The sequence below is a fragment of the Malus sylvestris genome, chromosome 4, assembly GCF_916048215.2.
Source record: "Malus sylvestris chromosome 4, drMalSylv7.2, whole genome shotgun sequence".
NCBI lineage: Eukaryota > Viridiplantae > Streptophyta > Magnoliopsida > Rosales > Rosaceae > Malus > Malus sylvestris.
In genome coordinates this window covers 22,884,203-22,907,545 of record NC_062263.1, presented here as the reverse complement: position 1 = coordinate 22,907,545, position 23,343 = coordinate 22,884,203, and the positions used below count along the sequence as shown (strand labels likewise).

The 23,343-nt window shown below is 36.9% G+C and overlaps 5 protein-coding genes across 6 annotated transcripts; 1 reads left to right on the top strand and 4 right to left on the bottom strand.

Moving 5' to 3' along the window:
* Positions 1-453: 453 nt before the first annotated feature.
* On the top strand, positions 454-2,859 carry LOC126620114 (jasmonate-induced oxygenase 1-like). The gene is made up of 2 exons (XM_050288593.1): positions 454-1,261; positions 2,149-2,859. The coding sequence occupies exons 1-2, from the start codon at positions 756-758 to the stop codon at positions 2,729-2,731; spliced, it is 1,089 nt and encodes a 362-aa protein (XP_050144550.1). The 5' UTR covers positions 454-755; the 3' UTR covers positions 2,732-2,859.
* A 5,375-nt stretch (positions 2,860-8,234) lies between these two features.
* On the bottom strand, positions 8,235-10,468 carry LOC126619827 (myb family transcription factor PHL7-like). The gene is made up of 6 exons (XM_050288240.1): positions 10,190-10,468; positions 9,831-9,907; positions 9,672-9,711; positions 9,511-9,568; positions 9,308-9,380; positions 8,235-9,049 (listed from the first exon to the last, which is right to left on the bottom strand). The coding sequence occupies exons 1-6, from the start codon at positions 10,299-10,301 to the stop codon at positions 8,624-8,626; spliced, it is 786 nt and encodes a 261-aa protein (XP_050144197.1). The 5' UTR covers positions 10,302-10,468; the 3' UTR covers positions 8,235-8,623.
* Positions 10,469-11,946: 1,478 nt separating this feature from the next.
* Positions 11,947-14,595, bottom strand: LOC126619702 (PHD finger protein ALFIN-LIKE 1-like). Its single transcript, XM_050288118.1, has 5 exons — positions 14,264-14,595; positions 14,124-14,156; positions 13,466-13,688; positions 12,822-12,942; positions 11,947-12,522 (listed from the first exon to the last, which is right to left on the bottom strand). Exons 1-5 carry the CDS (start codon positions 14,352-14,354, stop codon positions 12,271-12,273), a joined length of 720 nt encoding a protein of 239 aa, XP_050144075.1. The 5' UTR covers positions 14,355-14,595; the 3' UTR covers positions 11,947-12,270.
* Positions 14,596-15,598: 1,003 nt separating this feature from the next.
* Positions 15,599-18,795, bottom strand: LOC126619616 (uncharacterized). The gene is made up of 2 exons (XM_050288029.1): positions 18,517-18,795; positions 15,599-16,257 (listed from the first exon to the last, which is right to left on the bottom strand). The coding sequence occupies exons 1-2, from the start codon at positions 18,693-18,695 to the stop codon at positions 15,816-15,818; spliced, it is 621 nt and encodes a 206-aa protein (XP_050143986.1). The 5' UTR covers positions 18,696-18,795; the 3' UTR covers positions 15,599-15,815.
* A 1,030-nt stretch (positions 18,796-19,825) lies between these two features.
* LOC126619555 (uncharacterized) lies at positions 19,826-23,312 on the bottom strand. 2 transcript variants are annotated; one of them, XR_007622101.1, is made up of 4 exons: positions 22,987-23,312; positions 22,455-22,885; positions 20,638-20,813; positions 20,514-20,555 (listed from the first exon to the last, which is right to left on the bottom strand). XR_007622101.1 is itself a non-coding variant. In XM_050287963.1 (3 exons), exons 1-3 carry the CDS (start codon positions 23,149-23,151, stop codon positions 20,117-20,119), a joined length of 1,035 nt encoding a protein of 344 aa, XP_050143920.1. In that variant the 5' UTR covers positions 23,152-23,307; the 3' UTR covers positions 19,826-20,116. The 2 variants fall into 2 exon arrangements, 1 of the variants encoding a protein (XP_050143920.1); XM_050287963.1 differs by lacking the exon at positions 20,638-20,813 and having other exon boundaries at positions 19,826-20,555; positions 22,987-23,307.
* Positions 23,313-23,343: the final 31 nt, after the last annotated feature.

The following is a 23,343-nucleotide window of genomic DNA, read 5'->3' as shown; positions in this document are numbered from 1 at the left end:
AATAATAAACTAAAAAAATGGGACCTATTTTAATAAAATAGAATATTTCTAATATTATTTTATATCAAGTTTTCTCTCTTTTTTTTTAGGGGTGTGATATCCACACACCCCATTTTCCTTCTCACACCTTTTTAATTTTTAAGCCGTCAGATCGGATGAATTGAAGAAGATCAACGGACAGAAATTATCAAGGGGTGTGTGAGAAGTAAAATGGAATGTGTGGATAGTACATCTCTTTTTTTATTGGATAAAGACCTCTCAGCACAAATCAATAAATGTATTGTGATATATTTCAATCATAGTGGTACACAATAAAAGGCAGATGGAGCGACACAAGCTCAGCCACAAGTAGTCATGCAGTGTAGGCAGCCCATGTCAGCCAGCCCAAGCTAGGACATGCTGTCTTGCTAGCTGCCACTTCTCAAAAGTGAAAGTATGGTTTCAAGTTCAGGCACATAAGAAATGGACCCTCCAAGCAGCTTTAATTTGATTTCTCTCCTTTTCTTCTCCTCTTAATTGTATTTTTGTTGGAATTTTTTTTTTAATTGATATGTATGTCAAATTATTCATAAGTATTATTTTCTTTTATAATTATGGTGATGAGAAAATCAAGTTGCCCACGGCGCCGAAACTATAGCTAGTTCCCCCACCCTCACCCTCCTTCCACTACTTTATATAAACCTCCCATCTCCTCCTCTTACAGTCACACTCTTGCATTGCAGATTTAAACTTATCTCACTAGAAGCATAACCACAATGAGTTGCTTGCAGTCTTGGCCTGAACCTATCGTGAGAGTCCAGTCCTTAGCAGAAAGCGGCATAACCGCTATCCCTGACCTCTACATCAAACCACCATCCAAACGACCATCACCACCAAACACCAACAACCACCGTGATGCTGAGGTCAACATCCCGATCATTGACATCCAAAACCTTTTGAGCGACAACCGGAGCCTCCGCGAGGCAACGATGCGTTCAATCTCGAGCGCCTGCAGGGAGTGGGGTTTTTTTCAGGTGGTAAACCACGGGGTGAGCCACGAGCTGATGAAGCGGGCGAGGGACACATGGCGCGAGTTCTTCAGCCTGCCTCTGGAGGTGAAGCAGGAGTACTCCAACAAGCCGAGTACGTACGAAGGGTACGGAAGTCGGCTGGGAGTTGAGAAGGGGGCTATTCTGGATTGGAGTGATTATTACTTTCTTCATTACATGCCTCCTCAGATCAGAAACCACAACAAATGGCCAGCTGTCCCAACTTCTTGCAGGTACTTTTCATTTTTCATTTTCTGATATCAAAGTATTTCATCATTGAAAACGTGCTTGTTATGACTTTTCTTTTTTCTAATTATATAATGCCTAAATAGAATCGGTCTGTTTGCTTTTTAGACACGTAAATCATGTTATCATATTGTGAAAGAAGCATTGTATGCGATTGTTTTGTTAAGAGTATTTTTTTTGGTGTGTAAAAGTCTCATTAGTCGTGATTCGTGAAGACGTATTATTTATCTTCGTATTATTAAGCATGCTTGAATTAACATCATGTAAGTTGCGCTTTCTTTTTGTTAGGCTTATAAATTGTGTATAGCACAGCTCTTTTTATGTAACCATTAATCAAACGTAATATGTTACTGTACATATAAACAGAAATTGATCAAATTTTCCATAAAGCATATCTATGGTATTACCTTGTGGCATTTTCGCCTTTTCCATGAAGGTCATACCTAAGCACATGGTTCGAACAACAACACGCAAATTGCATTTATTTATTTATTTATAAGAATCCTTATTTAGTACACATGAAACAAGAAAAACACGTATCGATTGATTCTAACTAACTATGAGACATGCGTATACGTGGCGACTAACCTTTTGCATTCTTTATAAATTCATAAACGTATGCTAAAAAACTTAAACAATCTAAATATTTACAAATATATATATATATATATATATATAATAAGTATGTGATTGTTGTTGTACTAAAATAATTAGTAATGTAATTTGCCATAGACTTCGGCAATTAATAGAAGTATTTTGTACTTTTTAGAGAATTACTAGGAAAATTGCATGCGACAAGTCAAATTACTAATTTAACTTTCAATGTGATATTTGTAAATCCACTCCATCCTATAATATTTAGCTTCTGTTGTAGGAAATTGATTGAAGAATACAGCGAAGAAACGATTAAACTGTGTGGGATTCTGATGAAGGTGTTGTCTCTAAACCTTGGCCTTGGGGAAGACCAACTTCTCGATGCTTTCGGAGGAGAAGAAAATATTGGGGCATGTTTACGGGTCAATTTCTACCCAAAATGCCCTCAACCAGATCTAACCCTTGGTCTCTCAGAACACTCTGACCCAGGTGGCCTGACCCTTCTCTTACCTGATGAAAATGTTGCTGGACTTCAAGTTCGTAAAGGTGAAAATTGGGTGACTGTGAAGCCTGTTCCTAATGCCTTCATCGTGAACGTCGGAGATCAAACTCAGGTGCTGAGCAATGCAATTTACAAAAGTGTAGAACATAGAGTGATTGTGAATTCAGTTGAAGACAGAGTTTCACTGGCCTTGTTTTACAACCCAAAAAGTGATTTGATGATTGAACCTGCCAAAGCTCTTGTAACAAATGTTCGACCTGCCCTTTACTCGCCTATGACATTTGATGAGTATCGGCTTTATATTAGGATGAAGGGGCCTTGTGGAAAGGCACAAGTTGAATCTTTAAAATCCTATGAATAGTATTAGTCTCCATGATCTTTTATTAGAACACAATATATTATATATGGTGGTGTTGCTGCACTGAAATAATCTTGTAATTTGTTATAGACTCCACCAATTAATAAAGCTATTCTATATTTTCCAAAGAATTACGTGGAACTATTGCACGGGATAAGTCAAGTACTAGACTTTCAATGTGATATTTGTAAATTCACCTTATGTTTGTTGTAAAATATTAGTATTTTGGTTTATTTGAATGTTTGGTTTTATGGGCTTAGCCCGTTAGAATTAGGTTTTGTTAGAGATTAGGGTTAGTTTATTATAAATAGGGTGTTTTGTTATTCATTAGAGAATAAGTTAGCCACAATGTAGTCTCTTGGGTTTTGTAGCCGTTTTGTCATTCTCAGTTTGTTTAATAATATTCTTATTATTTGTTAGTCTTGTTCGTTGCGCACTCTGATATTCAACTATGTTCTGTGCATATTTATTAATGTTATACTTCCCTCAAGCATTAGCTTCTCACTAGAGATGCACAATCAGCTACTCCGGCATGAATCTGGCACAAATCCGGTCTGGTTAAAGTCGGCGCGGCAATGGCCTGACTCGCCACAAAATCCAAATTAAAATATAATTGACAGGTCGGAAGTTGATCAGTACAAGAATGGATTAACAAAACCACACCTTATTCCACAGCTGGAACTCTCTCTAAGTAGTTTTGTTTTCCTTTCTTCTAAATCCTAATCACCATCAAAGATCTTACTTCTGCTTTGAACTACTTTTCCCAACTGATCAGGAATTTCATCACTCAAAAACAGAAAATCTAATCCCTAAGTCGTTCAAGTACCCTTCACCTCCATTGTTGATCTAATTCTTGCTTTTTGGTATCTAATTGCGGATTTTAAGGAGAAACTCACATTTTTACGATTCCATGTGTTCTCTAAACACAGAGAATGTTAAAAATTGAAATGATTCATATCCGTGTTTTCAGGCGTTGCATAGAATTTGGTCATGGAAGCCTCTGTTTTCCTGTAGTGAACATATTTTAATGAAGATTGGACAATGCAATATTTAAAATCTAAAAATATATATCTTGTTTGAGTGAACATTACTGAAATTTTTAATAGATTAAATTTGAGTTGACTGTTATTGTATGCTATCGGTCCTGAAATTAGTATTTTTCATGCGACATCGTATGACACTGGCCTCACTTCAAGTTCTGCAATGAGTTCTCAAAATCTCAAGGCTGGCCCTAATTGTGCATTGTTACATCTCTAGTCACCGTGCATTATAATTTGTGTAAATTGATTGCACAATATGCTAGTTTGACGATGATAACCAAAAGCTTATCCAGTGAAGGAACAAAATTAATAAAAATTATGCATGATGTGGAAATATCCCATTGCAAATCACTTCTTTCTATTTGTAGTTATTTGCAATATTAGTTGAAAGGATGAAGATTACCCTTTCTCTTCAATATACCTAATCAAGTGTACGTTCTCTCTTTGCCGACTCAAACTCACGAGTCCGAAGACTTGGTAATTCGTATAGTGGTCCAATTCTTTTAATAAAATAAGCATAAGTTTCATGTTGTTTGAACTCTATCAGTCGGCCCCTATAATATACTTGTATACTTGAAACAAACAAGATATCATTATATATGAAATGTTCAATGAAGATGTGTCTGCATGCCTTTGGTGCCAAGGCTTAGTTGTGAAGTTTTAGTTCCGTACGCACTGATTGTAGAACTGTAAATGTGGGTTTTAGGTGGACACCACTTTAAAAAGTGGCCATGTATGTGCACATTGGAGAATGTCAAACAACACCTTTAAGAAAAAGAAAAAAATTAGAGTATTGATCTATATATAAGAGCATCTCTAACAGAAGTTCTAAAATTTTGTTATACTAGCTAGTTAACAGTTTAATTTTTCATCTCTAACAGCACTCTATATTTTAACAAATTCTAAATATTTTATTATTAACAATTCAAACCCACAACTCAATTTCTAAAGCACCCTTCTAAAATTATGTGGTTATTTAATCTTTAAATTGTAATAATGTCGAGCAATGATTTTTTGGGTAATTCCATCAAAATTTATTGTTTCTTATTTGGCCATTTAAACACTTTATTTTGGATGAAAGTTCTATCAGTGCTAATAAAAAGATAATGGCTTCACATTGTGACAAATTCAGAAGATTGGTAGTCAAAGATTTTTAGTTTAGAGATAAAAACTTCAATAAAGCCAAAGTCAATGGTCATTGCTCCAATTTTCTCCTGACAAATTTGCAATGAATCTACTCCAATATCGAGTGAACATATAATAATGGTAGGATGAAGAATCGAAATAGGACTTAAGGAAATTTAAATAAAGATAAGATCGAAATTAGTGTGATTGTAAATGAAGTGTAAAGTACAAACATTAACAAGAAAATTCTCAAAGAAGTCTGAAAGTAAGAGAGAAAATGAAGTGTAAGCAAGCACAAAAGCATTGACAAGACAATGCTCAAAGAAATCCAAACGTAAGAGAGAGTACAACTGTTTCATGCACGTTTATTTTATGTCAAATTGTAAAGTTTGATTTTTACAAAGGGGGTTTTGACTTGCTCACTAAATATCCCACTTTCAAAGGCACTATCATCGACCATCCACTCATCGATCATTCCAGGCATGCAGGTGTTGGCCAACAAAGTTATACACAACGGGAAACGCACTCATGCCCATTAAGGATCATGCATTATATATTTAAAAGTAGGAAAGATGATGTTCAAGTTTACTACTTACTAATAGAGTAAAGATACTTCCTCTATACGTTTATATATTGACTAGTCGACACACTCTTTGCATACTAGAAGTAGGTTTTCTTAGATTATGATTATATTCATTTCTTCCTTCTTTGAGTGGAGTCCACCAGGAATGAATTAACAAGATAGGGCTATCCTAATGACATCTTTACATGAATATGAGGAAGTCTGAAATTAGGAAGAGAAATATTGAGTATGAAATAAATTAGGGATCGGTAACAAATCAAAAAACCAACCAAATCAAATTGTTTGGGTTGATTTGATTTGATTTTTTTTCTTCTGTTGATTCGGTTTATAAACTCGATTAAACAGGAAGAATCAATTTAGTATGTGATTTTGATTTTTACAAACTGTGAGTTAACTGAACCAAACCATTGATGGCAAAAGATATAAAATAATACACACGCATATAGGGTTAAGACTTAAGACTAAGAGTTGAGGCTGGTGTGTTACGATCTAGATATTGGTCATTGCAACTTCTTTTTTAGCAATTATTATTGGTATAGAGTTTGCATATTAGCAAGGTTGGCATTGTCTTTAGTCGGAAAAATAACTCTTCTTGTGTTATTTTTGCTCTCCAATCGACTGTTTTTTAATCCTCCTTAGACTCTTCGTACGCAATGATCTATTTGTTTGGACTGCAATTGGAAGATGACTTTCTACGTCTCTCACATATATCACAAAGGAAACGTTGTTGCAAACAATTTTACTAACATGGAATTGTCTTCTCCAACGTTGGTATGGTATGATTCCCCTCATTTGGCGGTTCATGCTACTTTGCTTTTCGAACTATATGGCTTTCCTGACTTCTGCTTCTTCAATTAATGTGCATCTCAGCATACAGTTTTGTCTCACTTTCTTGTTTTCTTCTTTACCTTGTGATGTTGCTCGTTCTATTATGCCGGTTTAGACCTTTAGGTTCAACTTTAGAGGGGTTAGGGTTTCATGTCCCCCCTCCCCTCTTTCTCTTCTTTCTATCTTTGTTGTTTTCGTTTCTAGAAAGGTAAGTAGGGATGGGCACGAGCCGGGCCCAATTTGGAGGGACCGGACCGGACCCGTATGAAAATACAACGGGGCGGGTCAGGGCAAGTAATGAGATTTCAAATTTTGGAACCGAACCTAACCCGGCCCATTTGAAAAGGGCCGATTCGGGCCGGGTCCACGGGTCCAATTACAATTTTTTTAGGTCAGCACAAAAGGGACGAACTGAAGGTCGTGTTTCCTCGGCACAAAAAGGAAAATACCAAAGTCATCTTCCCCAATGACAAGACCGTCGCTGCAACCAAACAACCAGATTCAAAGACCAATTAATATGCTTAAAAAATAAGAAATTGCATACAGAATTTCAGAACATGGCATGCTATATAAGAACTCGTCCTCTAGCCATAATATGGCAGGCTGAGTAACCTTAGGATTCGCGACGCTGATGGACTTATTGTCGGCCATGGCAGTCCAGTCCTAAATCATGGCGATGAGGTCTTCGATCGAGTCAAGAGCGACGCGAAACCGGCCAAGTTGGACCATATTGGGTCCAATCTGGAGCTTCACAATCTTCGTCTTCTCCGATAGTGAGGTGATTTCGTGAGTCATGACTCATTTGGTGGGCCTAGTGGCTGCTATGATGTCAACGCAGTATAGGGGTGGGAGGGAGAAGAGAACAAGAATGGAGAAAGAAAGTGGGGTAATCTGGGAATAGGGGAAGCAGACTAAACAAGTAAAGCAATTATTATGGTATAACAGGTCGGTTCAGGGCCCCGGGATTCTAAAATTATGGAAACGCCCTGCCCAGTTTTATCTCTACCAAATTTGGCCCCGCCCCAAACCAGCCCCAATCCGTGGATCCTGTACCCATTTGCCCAGCCCTAAAGGTAAGGTTTATTTCCCCCTTCTTTTTCATGTATTTTATTTTATTAATTTTCTTGTATTATGAGGGGTTAAGTTTATGTCCTCCTAGTTAATTGTAACTTTTTTTTTTTTGTTATCAACAAAATTCCTCTTGTAGTTTCGAGATTTTCTATAAATATATATATATATATATATATATATATATATATAGTCGTCATCAAAATGTTAATTTATTATATATAGGAGCAATAGTTTTGTGAAGTCCAACTGCTTTTATGTTGGACCAACTTGACTGAATTAACCAATTTTACAAAACGGCCCAACTTGACCCAAAATTCCTCTCTCTTCTTTTTTGTAACCAATAGTACGCGGGAGGGGAGCATCTACATCGATTAGGAGCTTCTCCATGGCTCCAGAAGAAGTTTCCAGTGTCAAGCCTCAGAGCACGCCACCTGACATTCCCACCTCAATGCTTTTAGGAACCTCATCTTGTGCCACCAATGTTAATAATATATTTTGAAACATAAATTTTTAATTCACCCATATTATAACACGTGAATTAGTTAATTGTAAGTGTTTATTTACTTTTTTCGACCCAAAAAGTTAGACCCAGAAAACCAAATCCTAATTAGAAACTGTTATATGCCTCACAAGACTTGGAAGGATCTGGGCTAATTGAAGCCTGTTTCAAGCCTTTGTCCTGAACATTAGAGATCAAATCCAAGTAATCAGCAACATCATTACCATGAGTGTGGAGCATAGAGATAAGAGTGGTTGTAAACTCGTTCGTTGTATAAGCAGGTACTTCAAGTGTCATAAAATAAGTGGAGGGATACATAATAATATATCATTTTCTTTACTTATATTATAACATGTGGTGTTACGCTTAAATACTCGGTATTTAAAATCTCTCCTCACCACATACAAAAGAAGAATAAGTTCCTCTTGTATGGTCAATCCAAACAAAAGAACACAATAACAATGTAGTATAGTGTGAGTTTATTTCAGAAACAAACCCAGCCTAAACCCCATATCGAATATTTATATTTATACATGTATTCATCCATTTGGCAATAGAGAAAGTGGTGCCAATATCATGCCGATGATCTTATTAGGAAACATCTTCAACTACAAAACTATACTATGATGGTTATTTTGATTGCTTCCAAACTTCCCAGCAAAGCAAAATGGAAGCAACAAAATCAAAATATCCCCTTTATAGTAGCAAACTGTATATATATTAACATATGGCACTCATCAAAATTTAATTTATAGAAAGCAGCTGGGCACTGCTAAAGGAGATGAGCAGGCTGCAAAGTTCCAAGGAAAGCTGATATGGTCCTCCTCATGAGGGAGAAGCAAGCTGTGGCTTTGAGCAGTATACAACTCTGAGTTAAGTGCAAACTGGACATTAGGGTCATTTTGATGATGGTGCAGCCTGAGCTTCTTCAGAGTTTGGAATTGTTCTGCAGATGACTGTGTTTCGCTTCTGTCAGGCTCCGAGTCGGATGCAAAGTCCTTTGCATTTGATTCCGAGTGGTCACAGAGAGAAGGGAGCGATGTCTTCGACAAGGGTGCTTTTCTAGGTTTTGTGATCACGATAGGACGGTTCTTGTTTGTGTTTTGGCGTTCTGCTGAATATCTTTCAAGAAACCTTCCTTGGGATTCAAGTTTATGTTGCAGGTTCTTTTGCACCTTCAAAACAAAACCACGAAAAAGAGAACCATTTTAGTAACTTTTAGCGACCAATGACCATGCAAATTTTGGTATTCATGAGACAGAAATTCTCCGTGTAGGATATTAGTAGGTTCTTTTTGCGACAAAAGATATCGGCACAATAGTGGCATAACAGTATGGTTTTAATAAAGAACGGACATTTGTTCCATAGCCAAACTATTTATATGGACGTATAGGTTTTACATAATTATAATTAATTGGATATTATATATCTACCTCATGTTGATCACTGAGTCTCCTGTGTACCTGTATCTGCATAATTTTGAAGGCTTCATTGAGCTGAGCTGCACTAGAAGTTGTTTAAAAAAACACAGCAGTTACAAAGTAAATTAGTACTAAGCCAGTAATTAATTGATACAAACAGCATAATAATTATCATTTTAATTCAAAAACTAGGGAGAGTGGACATGATTACTCACGATGTTGTACCAAAATTAGGCAGCATTTCCGTAATGTTTTTTCTCTGAAGCTTGCCTTCTGTGCAAATTAAAAACAATGGTACCACAAGATAAGTAAGCATTAGGGTTTAGATGTCATCATATGTACCAAAATTTGTAAGGGAAATTAAAATTGAACTTACTGTTCGTCGACTCTGGAATAAACTTTGAGATTCTGTACTTCTGAAAATCATCACACAAAAAGAAAAATAAAACAATCAGATACTTTATCCTAGAAAAATTATTGAAAATTAAACACAGTATGTCAAGATCGGGGCGTGACAAAGGGAAAGAGAAAGAACCTGCAAATGGCTTTTGATGTGGTAGATGGTCAGTCCGGAAACACTCATAGCTTTCAAGATACCCTTTGGTGTTGCCCCTATAAAACCAAACAGATTACAAAACCTAAATAATACGCACCAGCTATAGGCTATAGCAATAGCACAAGCCAGGCACATCATATCAAATAACCGGGGAACTCTTGTAACCTCCCATGTATACGCATTTCATTATCTCCCACATCACATGACCTCTCGTACATGTGATAAAAAGAGAGGGGCTAAAACATAGGTTACACTCAAAGTGTTTCTCGAGTAACTAGGACAATATTCACGTCACGTTAAACTAATAAACTGCATGAACCAAGATTAATTAGACTTACGATCAGGGCCACCAAGCTTAGTAACTGCCTCCACAAACCTATCATGCAGCTCTTGCGTCCACCGCAGGCGATCCTTGTTTGCCGCAGAGCTCTCTGATCGTCTCGAACCCATCTCAAAATTCGACAAAGATCAGCAGCTGCTCCCAGAGCTCTGCGGAGAGGAGGAACACGATTATAATAGAAGGATCAACATGTACAAGAAGCAGCGGTTGGAGACAAAACAAATGACGATGTGAACTAAGTGGGGAGTGCTGGGTTTGGATATATGCCTTACGCTGTCTCCAACTGTCGGCTTAAACTAAGAAAACGCAGCAGAGTCCACAACATTTCATACTTCAATGTCTTATGTCTTAAAACTTTGTAAGTCAAATTTTACGACTTAGTTTCATTGGTTGCAGTGTTCTGCCCGAAGTCAAATTTTATGTCTTAAACCTTAATCACTACGAAAATAGTAGGGCAGCTTGATAGAAATTGTATATGCCCTGCTGTCATATTATATTTTTTTTAAATATAAATTTTTTAAATAGATTGGTTTTGTACGCGTAATAGAGTTGTGTAATGATTGATAAAAGTAAAATTGCGAATAAACATGTCGACATTCCCAAGCCAGTCAACCCCAACCGATCAGAAATACTATGTTGCAACTTTTATTGAACGGGTCCTGCACTTTACATGTCATAAGTATTTATTGGAAAAAAAATTGTTATTCAGATTATATATTGACAAGTGTTTATCAGGGAGTTTGGATGTTATTCTCATCTCTTCCTATTTATGTGGTCACAGTTAAACCACGTCTTTATATTCTTATTGTTTTTTGTCTTATTATTTCTATAAAAAAAAATTAATATAAAATGTTGAAGTGGCTTAACCGTGACCGCACAAAATAGGAGGGATGGAAAGGGCACCCAATCAAAAGGGCAGACAATTTGCCTCCATTCATTCGATAGATGGCCAAATATATCCAAAAATAGATTGAAACTCATAGGGTGTGTATGGTCGAGTTCGGCCCGGTTTCACCCTCAAATTGGAACCTAAACCGGAAATATCAACAGTTCAGTTTGGTGCAGTTTTGCTTAAATTTATTACTAAAACCGTACGGCTCAATTCATGCCTATTCTAGTTCAATTCATACAAGTTTACAATTCTAACCAAAAATAATAATATATATATATATATATATATATATATATATATATATATTAATCTTCTATTTCCAATACCAAATACATATTTTAACCACAAATTCAAGCAAATTTGATTTCTCACAACTAGATCTACATGATTTGTAACCGGAAGATAGAAAATGTACATATAAATATAAATCAAAAGATAGGAAGCCTCTTCTCAAATCAAAGTGTACATAATGCATAATATACTAGAAAATAATGAAGAGAAATAAAGGAGAGGAAGAGAAGTGAAGAAAAGTGGTCTGATCTGGTTCCAGCAGTTCTTAGTATTTTCAAACCAAAACAAGTACCGGTTTGCGACAGTCCGGTTCGGTTTTTATCACAGTTTTGACTTTTTAGGTCAACACGGTTTTTTATCTTTTTTTATCACGGTTCGACTTGATTTTCCAGTTCGGCGGTTTTTATGCCCACCCCTCAAAACTCAATAAAACAATACATATGACATCAAAGATCTAGGAATTAGATTGATTAGGAGACAGGTAGTCGATCCCTTCCTCATCTCGAACTCCCGACTTTCTCGATTCATGACTTACAATAAAAACTTGTACCCTGCTCCAAGAATACCACACGTACATGCGAATCTGAAGAGTAAATTTCAAATTTGCCAAACCTGGTTTACATAATTTTTTAAGGTTGAAAGATTGGAACAATAACACTAACAAGAAGCAAATATAATTCATACAATTTGTCATAATTAATAACTGGAAGGTGATATAAAAGCCGAAGCAACGTTTGATAGGGAAGAAGAAAAAAAGCATCTATTATGAACAAACATCACAACAACAAATGCAGTACATTAAACAGTGACATTTCCTATACTACTTTGTCAGTCACGGAGACGACGCTATCTGCCCTTTTCTCGTTCGACGGTTTGGGTTGACGGTTGAGTGTCCACTACTGCCTGCCCCTTTTCAAGCTGCAAGACGGGCATTTGTACTGCTTGATGTTCTCGGCCTTCGCAGGTGTTATCTTAACACATTTTCCATGGAACCATTTCTCGCAGATGTCACAGCCGATCCAAAATTCATCTGCATTGTAATTTCCGCCACAGCTACCGCAGAGAGTTTCGCTATGTTCATCCTCCTCCTCCTCGAAGCTCTCGTCAGGTAGCTTAGGAGTGCTTTTCACTAGTCCATCACCGGATCTCTATAGAGAAGACGAACAAGTTAATGGCCACTACGTAACAAACACATATTCCAAATTCCTGCATCAGCAGTACTGAAAAGCAAGCAATTATAAGACATGACATCTTTAAGTACACCAACATCAGCGATTAACTGTAACAAAAAGATTTTTTTTTCCTTTTCTTTTTTCTTGAAATAACAAAAGAATCTTACTGTACATCGTAGCAAAAAGCTTCTGAACTAGGTAAGAACCTTACACAAGAATGGGTATTCTAAGATTCTAAGAGGGAAAACAAAAGAACAAGAAGTGATTCATCTAACCTTTGTGCTGCCTCGAGATTTGCTTCCACTATCCACGCTGGGCTTTTCTTTGACAGGTTTCCGTTCCGTAACAACTTCAAAGACAGTAGGCAGATCATTGATCAAGCTAAATAGGCGTTTCCTGTCATACAGAACCAACTCATGATGAATGAACTCAAGCAAAGGGGCATGGTGCATAAGAACTTGCTACAATGGAATTCCTCTTTGCCAAACAATGGAAGATATTAAAAAGATGAGCCATATAAAAAATTTATCGTTGGTGCTTTGGTGCAAATTGCAGAAAAGGGGATCAAGTGCTAAAACTTCTTCAATGACCGTAAGGGGCTTTTTTAGGTTCATTTCATGTTGATATTATAATCAAGAGGGACATTGGAGAATTGACTGTTAAACTAAAGGATTTCTATCAATCAATGTATGATTTCAGATTATCACTATCATGATATCATCAATGGAGATAAATAACACCACACCAATTGCTCCACTCGTGTTGCTATTCTGCATCTGCTCAAAAACTACTTTTAACTCGGCAGCTAGAGTTTAGACATCTTACACACATGCATCAACAACACAAAACAAGGAACAGTACCAAATATCTATCTATACCACGTACACGGAGTAACTAAAAAAAAAAAAAGCTCACGCACCTCTCATTGCGGTTAAGACGTGCTCCAAAATAGAAGGCTACAGAGAGCAGCCACGAATCACTGTGAACAGCAACCAGAGAAAGCCAGTCCTTGCGGTTCATACCGTCTCGCGCAAAATTGATCCCAAGAGCTGGCTCAGGAAGCTCCGGCGGGACTTCTTCTGCTGGAAGCGTCACCTCCCAGGTTTCATTCGGGTGCCCATACAGACACAAGTTCTCCTTTTCTAAACCAAACAGGGTAATTAGAACACAAAAAAACATGAATTGGGTCAACAAAGAAATTGCAAGTTGGTTTCAGCTTAACTAAAGCGAATTTAAATACAGCTAAGGTCAAAAGGAGTTGCAGTTTTAACAACTCATCCAATTAATTACCACACAATTACAGTAAAATTAAGAGTTTGCAGAATCGAAATAACAGGCAAAGTATACAAATTACGGCAAAGTATACAAATTACTTTCCCTAGATTCTTCAATATTCTTAGTCTCTATGAAACATATACAAATCGATTTTACAAAATACATTAAGCATTTAATCAACATAAATTCACAAATTCATACAAAATTACAAAAGCTAGAGCCCTTAGGGTAAAAAAAATAATTAAAATTTCACAAGGCAAGCAAATTATAATTAGAAGTCTGATCTACAATTAGGCATTTACCTGGATCACAGAGTCCGTAAAATTCATCCACATCTGCGAGAAAACAAAACCACCGAAAAGGTCAGAGATTTACAAAACCGACTCAGAGATTTCCAAAACCAAAAGAAAATTAAGAGAGAGTGAGAGAGAGATTGGACTACCGTAAGTTAAAGCGCGGACGACGGCGGTTCTCCGAGCACTGTAATCCTTGAAGATCTCCTCCACCGTTCGCGGACTCGAGGCCATCTCCATGGGATCTAAAAACGCAGCGTTTTGGGAAAGAAATTGGGAATTTAGTGTTAGGGTTTGAGTGCAGGGGAAGAGTTCGATTTACAGAGAGGGAAGGGGGAGAGCATAAAGAGAGATCGGAGGAGGAGAGAGATGCATGGAAACGTGAGAGAGAGAGAGAGAGAGAGAGAGAGAGCGCAGGGGTGTGTTTAGGTCGCGGATACTTGATGAAATCCACTCCCCCCCCTTCGAGTACCATAGAAGAAACTAAATTACTGACAAATTTTAATTTAGCAAGGACATATATTGTGTCAATTTCACATGGACGCCTCTGTACTAGTTCTTATTTTCAATTTGACCCCAAGTTCTTTTGGTTTTTTTTGTATGGGTGCTTTAGGGGTATTTGTCAACCGGTTTGGTTCCGTTTAGATTTCAAACTAGTAAGCACAAACGAGCCAAACCAAATTATTAGGGACTGATTTGATTGGTTTTGTTCCTTGATAATTACATGTATCAACAGGAGCTTCTTTAGGTCAAATGAACGATTCTTGAAAATGCATTTTATTATTGAAAATGAAAATAATTTGGAGCAAAAGATAACGTAAAATTCAAATGGTCTGAATTTAATTTGTTGTATTACCCTATTAACTGCTTGATTTGGTTTAGTTTAAGAAGTTTTCAAATAAGGCAAATCGAAATGGACCAAATTAATTGCGGTCTGATTCGATTTGGTCTAAGATTACACTTCTTTACCTTAAAAATGAAACCAAAGTGATTGTGATTGGACTGGTTTGATTTGGTTGATTCACTTTGGTTTGATTTGAATGATTTGCGGCTAATCTGGTGAATCGACATCATATGTCAAAAATTGAACAAGAATTTATATGTAGTGCGAACATCCAGGTGACGATATTTCACACTAATCACATGACATTATATAGTAAAGTTAAGCACATGACGATAGATATTAAGTTCGTGACAATGTTACCTATCTAAAAAAAAGGTCAGCATCTCCACTTCTTTTGGACAAAGATATATTTACACTAAGTGATAGGAGGATAAATTCGTGTCAAACTCGTCATTCGTGAGATTATAACCTAAATCCACCACTAAACCATAGTATTAAATAGTTACCTCGTCCCTTAACGTTCTATATCTATTATTATTATTGAGTTAAGTGAGGAGGGCTAGTGCCATAGTGGAAATTAAGCACCATTGTGACCGTCCTCATCCGAATTCAAGGCTCAATTTCTTGTTCAAGCATCAAGTTTTCATCAGAACACAGATTTAGATTGATGACGAAATTAAACACGCTGAAAACATACATACAAAGGATTTATTGTCATTGCCGATAGAGCAGCAATCTACTTGTTGTTACACAAGCAAACACAACAAACACAACAAACACCTTACTTAGTATACACCTGGGAAAGCTTACACTACTTCGGAAGATAATACCGACTTCTACGAATCAACGACCGGCGTTCACAAAGATGTCAGCAACATTCTGATGCCGGTTTTCTGCTCTGAGGTGAGCTTCGGGATCTTGACGCTAAACTTGACAATCAAGTTCCCCTTCTTGGATTGTTCCTTCTGGATAGGCATCCCTTCCCCTCTAACCACTTCTTCATGGGCCTGGCTGATAACGGAATCGATAGAGACTCTCAGATTTCTCCCGTCTAGGGCTGTCAGCTGCGCGGTGTAACCCGCCAGAGCCTCCGCGAGAGAGACCTTCTGAGTGACAATCAGATTGTCCCCGTCCCTCTTGAAAACACTGTGAGGCTTCTCATCGACGATGAAGACAATGTCTGCTGGTATCACACCTCGCCGTGTGTCGGGCCCTTTCTCTTGGAAAGTGATCTTCGTGCCCTTTTTCCATCCCGGCTTGATCTCGATTGTTAGAACTTCCTCCCCTGTGCTTTTTCTTCTGCACCAAATAAAAAAGAACATCATCTTAATTTACTTCAAATTTTCTCGTGACTTAGAACCTTGCAACCAAGTTGATGATGCTAATTCATCGATTCGTATTTGATTATTAATTAAACTCATCTATGGTTTGAAAAAAAAAAAAGAAAAAAAAAAGGAAACTAGATATTAATCCTTGAAAAAGATTTAGAGGGGTGTATTCAATTAGGATTCTGAGAGAGTTTCAGGAAATTATTAATTCCAGGGGTATTCAATTAGGATTTTAAGTGATTCTCTGAAATTCTAGGTGTATTCAATTAGAATTTCAAAATAGTTTATTAAAATCCTTAGAAATCCAGGTGTATTCAATTAAGATTTTAAAGAAGTTTATAACATTCCAGGTGTATTCAATTAGAAATTGATTTTAAAGAATTTGAGAAAGTTAAAGAATTAGAGGGAATTTGAGAGATTTCGTAGTGTATTTTAAGTATCCACAAATCTCACCTCTTCCCATGAGATTTCGAGGGAATTGAATCAAAATTTTATATGGAATCTCTACAAATCAATTAAACTCCATAAAAATCCATGGATTTATAAATCCATTAAAATCTCTCACATTCTCAATTGAATACACCCCCCTTAGTTTAGAATAAACCGTATGCAAGATTAACAATTGAATTAATAAGTCTCTGACCATAATTCCACATTAGGTTGTCATTTATTTCTTTGTTGGTTTTTGTATTATTCTTCCAATTATACCCTTTTGTGAATGTTTGTAACGAAGACCTTTTTTTTTTTTTTTTTTGTTAACAATCGTAGAACGTCACTTATTATAGCTTTTTTTTTTAAGGATGTATAATGTATATGATACTTTGCAGTAGTTTTTTTAATTCTCATTCAAATTTCAAACTGATTTTAGGTCATATCTTAGAAATTAGTAATTCATTTTCTAAAATTAAGAGGGCTATGTATATAGTTTATTGTAATGCCCATCACTTTGTTTTTATCATGGAACCTAAGGTACGAATATTTAAGTGCATGTTCAACTAGATACTATGATTTAGGTGCATTCATCTAAGGACTATGATTTAGGTGCATTCGACTAGATACTGTGACTTTTTTTTTTTACAAGAAACGATAGTGTGGTATTTCATTAATCAACACAAACAAATACAAGAGTGTCATTGGGTACATAGCTCTATTGACCAATAAATTGATCTAGAGTGGATTTGCGCAAACAGACAAATAAGAGTAAACCCCCTAGTAGACTACCACAAGCACGAACACACAATCACCAAGCACACAAGTGCCACTAGTACAGATCTGTCACAATAAATAATAGCCACAACAGAGCAATACCGGCATTCGACTAAATACTGTGACTTAGGTGCATTGTAGTAGGTACCATAGTTTAGGTGCATCTGACTTGGTACTATGATTCACGTGCGTTCGACTACATACTATGATTTAAGCACATTAGGACATGGCACATTAGGACATGATTTAAGTGCATTAGATTAAGTATAATATATGATTTGGATATTTTAATTTCCTCCATGCTTTGGATGATGATAATGAATAATTTGAGTTAGGTATTTGTTTAATTCTTGTAACGTATCACTAATAGTTTTTTGGGCTTCTAGATGAGGTGTGTTTATCGTTTGAGAAAGTCAAACAATAATCAATGCCAAACAATATGGAGCAAAATAAAACCAAATATTTAATATGCGCATTATGGGAACAAAAAAAGGCATTAAATCTTTCAAGAAAATATGAATTTTAATATTTATGATGACATGGAAATATAGTTAATTGACTATAATGAATATATAGTATAACACAAGGTTTTAATTGAATTTCAATATTTATCGAGAATTAAAACGGAGAAACCCCAATAAAAAAACTACAATAGCAAAATTCGATGCAATTAAAAATACATAAACGAAAGTAAAACTTTGTCAAAATTATTTAAGATTCATTTTAAAGTGTTTTTAAAATAATTGAAAACGTTTTTAATGAAATTAAATTTGAGTTCCAAAAAAACATCACATATGTGTTTATTGCATGAAAAACTTAAAAGTGTTTTTTCTTGATACATTTGGATTTTTTATTGATTATTGATTTCAAAAATATTTTCACCTAAACGTTTTCAGTCATTTTAAAATAACTTCTAATCGAATTGTTAGGCTAATAACATGTTTTAGGCTTTTAGCACAAAATTAAACAAAACAAAATATTCATAAAAAAAAATTTTTAAAAAAAAGGGGTACAAGGGGCTTACCCGCTGGCACCAAGAACATCCCTGGAGATCTTCAGCTTCTTGGTGGCGCCATTGTACAGCTCCTCCAAAGTACAAGGCAACGTCCTCACAATGGCCGCTGCTTTCTTCGGCCCATTTCCAGGTCCCCAGTCCTCGAATCCGAAAAACTTCGAGAATATCTCTTCCGGTTGCACGGCCATTCCTCCCTCTCTGTTTTTCTCTGCTCACTCAAAACCGTAGGATCTTCTGTTGATGTAAACTCCCTGCGTTGTTGTGCGTTAAACTTCGGGTGCTACCACATTTATATAGCGAGCTCAATGATTGATCGCACCGAGGAAACAAAGCAGTCACAGTGATGGATGGAATCTGCAAAAGCAGTGGGGCAAAGGGTAATTTCGCAGGACTTCCGAGACAAGGTACTAGTACAGTAGCTTGACTTCTGTAGCAGAAGACTTTTGAACCGATAAAATTTTTAATATGTCGGAAACACAACTCGTTATATTGTGCGGTTGAAAATTTTGTTTTCATGTATCCAACTATTTGTGTACTCATGCTTGGTGTACATGGAACACGACTTGTTACACTGGTTGAAAATTTTCTTTTCATGTATTCAATTATTTGTATCATTATACTTGATGTACAGAGTTGTGTTCTGATACAGTGGAAAATCTCTCATTTAGTTGAGCAGCTGACACGTGGTGTAGCTTTCAGATAAGTTGGATTGTTTGTTCTTGTTTATGAACTTCCTCGAGGGGTTTCGGAGCATCGTCGAGGGTTCGCTTTTGTTTTGGATAAGAGAGGAAAAGTCAGCATATAATAAATATACCGTTTGCCTTTGCTTTGGTGATATTAGATCATGACAGAAAGTGTGATTAGCTTTTGTTTTAGGGAGTATTTTTGCTCTATAAATTATGGTGTATATTCATCATATCCCTCGTCATCTGTTACATATATCTTTATTTAATTCAAATTACTTTAATATGAACACTAACTAGAATTAAATGAAAAGATACGTCAAACATATAATGAGGTGTATGATAAGCATACATTATAATTTAAGCAAAAATATCTATTGTTTTTGGTTGTTTGGTTTGATTGAAGGATAATTGGAAATTTAGGCGAAAACTTTATTCTAGATTGCTTCAACCATGCGACATGTTCGACCATTCAATATCTAACAAGTTTCTCTGTAACACATACAACAAAAAACTTGGGTAATAAACCTCCACACATGATCAAGTTGCAAGTTGCCTGACCAAAATGAGACGCAAACATTTGGTTTGACAAAGCGAGGTTTTGCAATATTCCACAGTACAAGTGCACAACAAAGTTCCTGGAACACTTTAAAATCCACTGTGGTATTTATTAATGTTAAACAGAAGGGGGCAGATTCTATCCAGCATTTCTACATAACCAACAAAAAGATTGGACAACGAAAGAGGAATGTGGAAATCAACATAACCTCCTAGTCAAATGTTGTGATCAAACATCGAACCCCTCATTCGACGAGGCATCAATTTCCAAACCCAAAAACAAAAAGCGCTAAGAAAGCAAACAAATGCAAAACTTTCACAAGTTCGGCGGGATGGATGGGAGAAGGGAGAGCTACCATTGGCCTTTACTAAGATGTTAATAACCGTTTCATGTTGGTTTTTTGGTCCGAGGTAAGCTTGGTCGGGAACTTGATGTTGAACTTGATTCTCAAGTTTCCCTTTTTGGAAGGCTCCTTGGGAATAGGCATCCCCTCCCCTTTAACCACTTCTTCATAGGTGGGACTGATGATATTGGTGATGGAGACTGTAAGATTTCTGCCGTCGAGGGTTGTCAACTGTGCCGTGTAACCTGTCAGAGCTTCCGCAAGAGAGATCTTCTGAGTGATTGTAAGATCATTCCCGTCCCTCTTGAAAAGGGTGTGAGGCTTCTCATCAATGATAAATACAAGGTCTGCTGGTATGATTCCTCTCTGTTCATTCCCTTTCTCAGGGAAAGTGATTTTCGTGCCCTTTTTCCACCCTGGCTTGATCTCAATTGTTAGAATTTCCTCCACTGTGGTAGTTCTCCTGTAAACAAAGGAAACAAGAATAAATAGCATATGGATCCAACACAAACTTGTTAATGTACATCGTTTTTCAATACTTTTACCTCTAGTCGATTAAATTTATCCAAAAGGTGCCAATTTGACACCTGGATGATAAACAATAACATTACTAAGGACAAGAACAGCATGCCAAAGCCACAGGACCTCCCAAAGAGTCTCTTTCCGACGTCAACACGTATTAGATTAAGCAAATATTCATCCTTCCAATCCGCAAATTAATCTAACCAGAACCATAATTCACGTATCAATCACCAAAATTATGATTCCCACTAAACCAAAGAGATATTTCTGTCATCCCAATGCTAAAGTCTAAACATACTAGTACGCCTAGCTAGTAGACACGGATAGAATACATAATCATAGTACACGATATAGGGAACAATGCAAAACTTGACCACATAAGCAGACACAAGAATCCATCATTAATAAAGCAGGAATAAGCATGCACAGTACATGAAAGCATTATGATCAACAATATCTTATAGTTATTTGGACATCTTGAATTCCCTATCTGCTGCCAGATATCCAAATATAGAAAGTTTCATGTGGTACTCTGCGTCATTTTGGATGACTGTCTTGACTGTGAGACAATAAAAGACACCAAATACATAAATATGAGGAAATATACATCCTTAAGTGTTATGAGGTTTACTATTCCACAGTAAAAAATTCCCAAGACTAGTCGATATTGCTTTCCAACAGTTTTGCAATCTCAATTAACTGGAATTAAGTAACAACTAACAATTAAGAAATAATCATAAAATAACGTGATTTATTTGTTTGTATGCATGGCATTACGTCAAACTCGTAGGTTTCAAAAATGAGTTATAAGTGACAGGTAAAGTTGTCTGAGATGATTATCAAGGATATAGTGGAGATTAGATTATATAAACTTGAAACAGAAATAGTAAGGTTAAGGCTTTAGTCCAGTCAGTTCATCTTTAGTTTATTTCTTCATCAGCACTGGCTATCAGGTAAACCATTACTCAACAAGAAACATCTACACAAAGCTCCTATATATAGCCAGATTCCTAAGTAGATGTATCCAAATTTTCTAGTTATCATAGACCAAGAATCACCTTGGTCAAAATGACAGCTAAAGTCTGTGGAAAGAAGAGACTTCGTGGAGGAACTTATAAGGTTGGTACTGGAAATAACCATAATCTAGATTTAGTACATTACGTAGCACTATTAACTAAACTTTGTTAATGAGATCAATAAAAAAAGATGCACATCTGATGATATATCAAGCTCTTGCAACCACTAATACATACTGATGTTTCATGCAATTTGTCAACAAGAACTTTCCTGCTCCATTAATGATACTTTCAATAAAATGAGAAGTGATCTCGTGCGGGAAACAAAACAACAATATAAGTTAAAAACTTAAAACAACCCCAAGATCAAGATAAGACCCTCAAGCAAACAAGTACCCATATCAGTAGTCATATCATCGTCCTTGTATGCTTCAAAAATAAATGCTTTTATCCACGTCTTTCCTGCCTCTGGATAGTAAACAAAATATGATACTGCAATACTTTTCACAAGCAGGGATCATATGTTCGCAAGCAAGGATCGTACTTTTGCATCCAAAGGATAGTAAACAAAGTACGATGCAATACTTACATTAAGAATAACACAAACTAACAGAGATCTGACCTAGAATTCTAAATACCCGAACAAAAAAAAGCCACCTGAAAGATGTGAGAAGACATAGTAACAGGTACCAGTCACCTTACTATGAACAGTAAAGACGGTAATATGAAGCATATTAACAACTAACAATGGCATTGCTAAGACAGATATGTAGGGAGATGATTTGTACAATCAAACAATGCTCACAGAGAACGAAAAATCTTACCCACTAGCATCAGGAACATCCCTAGAAATCTTCATCTTTTTGGTGGTGCCCTTATACAAATCCTCCAAAGTACAAGGCAATGTCCTCTCTATTGGTGCAGCTTTCCGCGGGGCAGCTGCAGAAGGCTCTGCTCCGCCTCTAAACTGCGCAAATATGTCTTCCCCAAACATACTCCTCTGAAACGGGTTCCCGCCAGCCCTCGACCCGCCTGCCCTTGACCCACCCATGTCCGGCATCCCCCCAAAACCCGAAACCCCAAAAAACTCGGAGAAAATATCGTCAGGGCTCCGGGTGTTGAACCGGAACGTCGTCGGACCGCCCTCATGCCCTTGTCCGCCGGACCAGGACGAATCGGGCGGCGGCACCCCTCCCTTCAACCCCTCCTCCCCGTACTGATCGTACACTGCTCGCTTTTGGGGATCACTCAAAACCTAACCAATCAATTCAAAAATTGGGAACAAATCTCAGCCTAAAATTTGGGGAATTTTGGGAAAAATCGAAATCGAATTGAGAGAGATTAACATTAACGTACATCGTAGGCTTCGGAGATTTGCTTGAATTTGGCCTCGGCGGCTTTCTTGTTGTTAGGGTTTTTATCGGGGTGCCACTTCATGGCGAGCTTCCGATACGCTTTCTTCAAGTCATCGTCTTTGGCGCTTCGTTCTACCTGCAGAACCTTGTAGTAGTCGACCCCCATGCTTCTCTCTCCTCTGTTTCTCTCTCCTCCCTCTGTGCTTCTCTCTGGTACAAAAGCCTGGGAAGATTACTTCTAAAAAACGCTGCGTTTAGATGCTAAACCTGGCCTGTTGTGGCCGGAGTTCCGAAAAGGGACTGGGGTGTGACGTGAGTGACGAGTCATCTCGACAACCACCGTTTTACATAAAATGGG

Bases quoted from the DNA above. Each gene is read 5' to 3' on its own strand.
- LOC126619555 (XM_050287963.1), bottom strand. From the start codon at position 23,151: ATGGGGGTCGACTACTACAAGGTTCTGCAGGTAGAACGAAGCGCCAAA. The intron at 22,886-22,986 runs GTACGTTAATGT...TTGATTGGTTAG, and splicing joins AAATCTCCGAAGCCTACGAT to GTTTTGAGTGATCCCCAAAA. The intron at 20,556-22,454 runs GTAAGATTTTTC...CTTTGTTTACAG, and splicing joins GATGTTCCTGATGCTAGTGG to GAGAACTACCACAGTGGAGG.
- LOC126620114 (XM_050288593.1), top strand. From the start codon at position 756: ATGAGTTGCTTGCAGTCTTGGCCTGAACCTATCGTGAGAGTCCAGTCC. The intron at 1,262-2,148 runs GTACTTTTCATT...CTTCTGTTGTAG, and splicing joins GCTGTCCCAACTTCTTGCAG to GAAATTGATTGAAGAATACA.
- LOC126619616 (XM_050288029.1), bottom strand. From the start codon at position 18,695: ATGGCCGTGCAACCGGAAGAGATATTCTCGAAGTTTTTCGGATTCGAG. The intron at 16,258-18,516 runs GTAAGCCCCTTG...TATTTGGTGCAG, and splicing joins GATGTTCTTGGTGCCAGCGG to AAGAAAAAGCACAGGGGAGG.
- LOC126619702 (XM_050288118.1), bottom strand. From the start codon at position 14,354: ATGGAGATGGCCTCGAGTCCGCGAACGGTGGAGGAGATCTTCAAGGAT. The intron at 13,689-14,123 runs GTAAATGCCTAA...TGTTTGGTTTAG, and splicing joins TTACGGACTCTGTGATCCAG to AAAAGGAGAACTTGTGTCTG. The intron at 12,943-13,465 runs GTGCGTGAGCTT...TCTGTATGACAG, and splicing joins CGTCTTAACCGCAATGAGAG to GAAACGCCTATTTAGCTTGA.
- LOC126619827 (XM_050288240.1), bottom strand. From the start codon at position 10,301: ATGGGTTCGAGACGATCAGAGAGCTCTGCGGCAAACAAGGATCGCCTG. The intron at 9,569-9,671 runs GTAAGTTCAATT...TAATTTGCACAG, and splicing joins TATTCCAGAGTCGACGAACA to AAGGCAAGCTTCAGAGAAAA. The intron at 9,050-9,307 runs GTAGATATATAA...TTTGTTTTGAAG, and splicing joins GACTCAGTGATCAACATGAG to GTGCAAAAGAACCTGCAACA.